Raw genomic sequence first — 5,753 nt, forward strand, 5'->3', positions numbered from 1 at the left:
CATATACAGGATATCAACTGGATGATAACTTTGAAACGGTGATGTCAATTTAATTTTAATCGTAACACTCGTGAAAATTCATTAAAAAGTAAAAACTCTTAAAGTTATTAATAAGGTCACAGCCCGACTGGTATTAATTGCTACATGATGCAATACATCTAATTCCAGAAAATACTTATGAGTATTTTTTTTTCTTATACCGCGTAGCTTAGACTGGGAAATGTGCATTTATTTTGATGAAAATGTAAGGACTTTATCAAGCATATGGAAACGTATCTTTTATCAAACTAAAATTATAATATGTGCATTGTAAGTTACATTTAATTCCAGTAGATATTCAAAACAAATGTTCATGCCTCTCGTGATAGCAAATATTGGATGGAACTAAACTATATCTTATCTCGTATATCATTGTTTTATTACTAATGATTAAGGTATATTAAACTACGTTCTTTCAAATCGCATCAAGTTCTTTGACGTAAAAATATTATTTTAGCCAATCATAAGTGAGAAAATGAGACTTCCTGGAGAATCTATGATTTTCATTGACCTTTAATGTTTATCAATATGACCTTTCATGTTTCTCAATATGACTTAATATTATTAACCAATCAATTACGCATCGGATTACAGCAGTGGTACAAATAAAAATATATCATACTTCATGTCCGAGAATTTACATTTCAATTCTGTAGAAAATGTAATTGCAATTTTTCTTTACATTGACTAGACACATATTCTACCATTTACTTTTTTAATGATGGACTTAAAATCCTTATTATTTTTATTATAATTAATAATTTATTTCAGTACTGCGACATTTCTGAAGGTTTGGCAAATAACAGAGACTTGTCATGGCTAACAAAATAAGCAAACAAAAACACAAATAGTAGTAGGCGAACGTCGATGTATTTGATTAAGCTTTAGAAGACAAGTATCTATTTATATTGATAGTTGAATGGTAAGAGGAATAAAGATAATACTCTGCTGTCTGGGACAAGGAGAATGCAGATATTTTTATAAAAAGTTTCCAGAACATAATAGTTTTCTTCAGTTTGTCATTACCTGTATATTGAGGAACATGAACTTTCTAGAATATGTATGATTTTTTTTTGCATTAAACATATTGTGTATTTGTTTCTGCTACAAAATTAATCTTTAGACATAGCACGTTTTGTCTATAGTTAACAGTAACATTAAACGTAAAGTTGTATCAATCTGCATTAAGATGTATTGTAAGAAAATATACTAAGGTAAATATGTCCTTACGTCGTCACTCGTTAGCAGGCTACAAATTTCAAATTGGTATAATATTATATTTGACTCGGAATTTACAATATGTGCCCTACTCAAAATTCAAAATATTTTAGATTTGACAAATATGACATTTTAGATGAAACTCGATACTGTCTTTGTAATTTTGTAGTTCATTATCTTTAGCACAACATGATTTATTTTCAGATAAAAAGAACCTTAGATATCTTGTTCTAAAACCACTGTAAATTTTCTTATTGTAAAATTAATTTATACCCAAGTGGAATTCGGAAAGAATATCGGTTTTTAAAATTAAAAAGACTTTAAAATTTTTAAAAATCATTTTTTTAAAAGGTTTTTGTGTTCCCTACTGGGCTGTTTATTTCGTGTTTTTATATTTTGGATTTTTATAAATGTTTTAAATTGGGGAAAACCTTTCTCCCCTGTTTCGGGTTTTGGGGGTTTTTTTTTCTGTTTTAACCTAAAAATGTTTTTTTTTATCCTTGAAAAAAATTTTGGTATTGTTTGCCCTTTGTGTCGTGTTTTGTGTTAATTCATTTCGTATGTTGTTTTTAAATATCATAATTTTTTTTTCCCTGGGGCTGAAGGGTAAAAGATTTAAAATAACGCACTTACTCTCCTTTTGTTTAGAATATTCTAGAATAAAATCAAAAACTACGATCGAGTTAAAGTTTTATTCTTTTTTTTTTTTTTTTTTATTATATCGTTGTCACACGTTATCATTTTGTTTTCCGGCGTTTTTATTATTGTGTTTTATTATTGTGTTAAATAATGCTTTCTGCTTCACCTAATTTTTACAAGTAATTATCGAAGACAGTAAAATATAAGACAATTTTTTCGCATGGCACCCCTCTGATTTCGGTATTAACAATATATCAATATTTTTATTAATTAACCATTTGGTATACAAAATTATATTGTTTGCCAATTTAAATTACACATTTTATATAAAAATCTTATCCTATATTATACCTGCCAGTGTGAGAACCTCAAAATTGTGCTTTATTGATGTTATTCATTTTATTCATCTTCTTCCAGTGAATTATTACAATGTTGTTACAAATTTTTTGTCTTGATAATTCCTCCCCAATTCATTGCATGCAGTTTCCCCCAGTGGATTTCGGGAGATGTGTCTGGATCGCTATATCAAAACAACATATTTTATACCCATTGTTAATAATGGATACTATGAATTATTAAAAGGAATAGAAACACCACACATTGTCAAGGGGGAATGTGTCGTGCAGTATGGCATATGGAAAAGTACTTTTAATGTTCTGGTATTAGCAATTAATGTCAATGCTTAGGACGTAAACACACAAAAACGCAGTAAAATAATTATTTCAAATATTTTAAGCCAATGTATGTAAGTTACTTTTTGATTTCATAACTAAACCATATAAATTACCATTTACCCAAATTTTAGTACGATTTCAACCGTGTTACGACTGTGATTAAATGCATTATTAAGCAATCAGTTTCGTTGAGTTATTGGTTTGATATATATGAAGAACTAAAGATTAAATACTGCTTAAGTCGGTGCCAGGGAGCATGGGAGGTGTTGCACTTTCATGATCTCTCATAAACATACTCAACCAGAACTAGTCCGCAGTTTTCATATTACTTATTAGCTCTCAAAGGTCTTCCTTTTTCCAGATGACTTGGTTTTATGTCCTTACGTTAATCGGAAGGATTGCACAATTCAGAATATTAAAACATTAACAAAACTTTCACTTTTATTGATGTATTCAAACTCTAAAATAAGCACCCTGTTTCAGAATATTAAGACTTATCAAACTTCCAGCAAAAACTTCAATATGTTGAATAATTTTGATTATCTATTATTGAAATACTTTTATAGATCTGTAACTTACGACATAACGCTTTTATAGCAACAATTAATAATTTCACAATTGTCGTTTACAAATAATTGAATACTCCTTATGCCGGTGGTGAGGGGCATTTTCAATAATAGCTTGTACGTACCACTACCGCCTATAAACAGGCTCAATAAAACTGAGCCTGCAACAGTTTTAATATCCTGCTTTTTGGGCATTCTTTATAAAGGAGTTCTTGTTTTGTTTTCTATGTGAATATCATGATCATTTAAGAATGAGAATTCTTAAAACCATAATATTTCTTAAACAACAACGAAATCTTAAAAAATAAAACAACATATAGAAAGATAAACTTATCCATGTTTAAGTTTTATCGTTAAATTGCTATTTTTAAACCCTTTCTCTATCTTTATGGTATTCTTGTAAACTTGTAAATGAATTATTATAAAAAGAGCACAAATGCATTTTTTAAAACAAATGATTATAGATTCATATAAGATTTACTTTATACTTTAAATGACATGTAAATCGGTTTCCTGTACAATTGTATAACATGTTCTTTCTGTCATTCAGACGAGTTCATCACGAGTGAAAAAGGACTTATCATTCAAGTAACTGTTTTTCCAAGTAAATATAAGGTATGGAGTAAGAATAATATCATTTCGCTGTCAACCTGCAACGTTGTAAACCTGCAAAACACTGATTTATGCATTTTTTATAGTCTTATTAACATTTTTAAGTCTTTTAATCTTTTTAAAAAGTCTGCAAACTTTATATACTTTCAATTGTCGGTATTCAACATTATCAAACATGATATAACTGCCCCGCTGTTTGACTCCATTTGCCATATTTCCTAAACCAATCGGTTGTTATCGGTTTTTCTTTTTGTGATAGGTTTCATATCGTTTAATAATCTCCGTTTAATTCATCAAACGTTTGAAAGTTAACATTGAAGTATACGAGTGAATCTATACCAAAAGTTGTTTAGTTTATGTATTTTCCAAATCATCCTTATCGTAAGCCTGGTTTTCAAATGAAACATTGAATGTGTTCTTATCCTTCTTAATTTCTTCAATGTGTGAGTTTTCTAATTTAGTCCTTGAACAACAAGGGCTGTCTAAAGGCATCCAGGAATCTTCACATACTGCAAGCTCGTATGAATGCCTTCGCATGATTTTCCTTATGACAAAACGGTCGTTAGAAAGACGTTTGGAAACCATGTCTGACTCGAATGTCTTCTCGTATGATAAATCTTTCTTTGGTCCTGTTTTCTGACAAGTCGACACATTCACATTCTTGTCTGTTTGCAATTTCTCTGATGAACAATTATTTTCATCAATAATTTGTATATCAGCGTCACTATGATTGAAAGTTAAGTTATCTACTCCTTCACTAATAGAGTACACTGACAAATCAACTTTTTCAAATGAGTCTTTTACACCAGCAGATGCATCTTTTAATCGTTTATTACTAGATTGAAGCGACTGGCATTTATTAGATTCTACCTTTGATTGTTGGACTTGTTCGGTGGGTGATTCCGTTTTCTTACATTCATTTTCCGTTTTGTATTTTCCATTTTTCCGACGAGATGTTTGTTTCTTTCGTTTCTTCAACCGTGTTCTGTCCCTGAAATATAGTAAATGACTTTTTAACTTGAGAAATTCAAGAAGTAAATATAAACGGTTACCATATTTTGTGAACATAATTATACTCACATAAATGTCTTAAGTCTAGTGTGTAAATGAAAATATCCGTTTAAGATCACAAGAAATGTAATTGAAAGAAACAGGATGATCAAAATGAAAATAAACATACAATTAGCTTTATTTTATAATATTTATTTTAAATCCTAATGGCTCAATGTATATAACTTATTACATTTTATTACCAAATCGCTTTATAATTAAGATAATATTTTTCTTTATCCATTGTATTTGTTATATAATATGATATTTTAATTACCTAATGGCTTTAATTGCAGAAATTCCACATGTGATAACAAATGCTGATCCAAATATCGCAAGAATAACAATACCAGCTAATCCGTCGAGAGCTGGCATCTTTGCCTTTCTTTTAGTTATCTAATTTATCATCCGATATTTATTATTCCAAATAAGCAATTTCTCTAAATAACGTATGCATTGAATGTCTAACGTATAGCTGATTTCTTTTTGTTTTCTAATAAGTTTCCGTAAAGTTAAGACTCTATTTTATTACACAAAGAGTAAATTAAATAATATTTACGATACAATGTTTTGGGATTTCAATGTAATATTTCAACTATATTCCGTGTATATCAAGCTGATGCCAATAACTTGTTGATTGATGCACAATATTTATATAGATTATATTCACAAGTTCAACAAAAGACACACAAATTAAAACTTGCAGACGAAATTGATATTGCTGATTAATAAACTATCTATGTAAGTTTCTTGAATGCTACAATTAATTAAGCTTATCCGCCGAAGTGACTTGGCTGTTGTTGATATTTCATTAGGTTATCAGTCATATTAAACCAACAGTATGCGACAGATACTGATCACATATGATGGTACAACATTTCTAATTAAGATACACATGCCGCTGTACGATTACCCCACCACTAGCGACACATATTCGTGTTAAACAAAGAATTAT

At 29.3% G+C, this 5,753-nt stretch overlaps 1 protein-coding gene across 1 annotated transcript; it reads right to left on the reverse strand.

Annotated features, from left to right (window-relative positions):
* Positions 1–3,635: 3,635 nt before the first annotated feature.
* Positions 3,636–5,334, reverse strand: LOC132715901 (uncharacterized). Its single transcript, XM_060699010.1, has 2 exons — positions 5,076–5,334; positions 3,636–4,739 (listed from the first exon to the last, which is right to left on the reverse strand). The coding sequence occupies exons 1-2, from the start codon at positions 5,171–5,173 to the stop codon at positions 4,103–4,105; spliced, it is 735 nt and encodes a 244-aa protein (XP_060554993.1). The 5' UTR covers positions 5,174–5,334; the 3' UTR covers positions 3,636–4,102.
* Positions 5,335–5,753: the final 419 nt, after the last annotated feature.

Source organism: Ruditapes philippinarum, unplaced genomic scaffold (genome assembly GCF_026571515.1).
Source record: "Ruditapes philippinarum isolate M1 unplaced genomic scaffold, ASM2657151v2 ctg292_1_1_1_1, whole genome shotgun sequence".
NCBI lineage: Eukaryota > Metazoa > Mollusca > Bivalvia > Venerida > Veneridae > Ruditapes > Ruditapes philippinarum.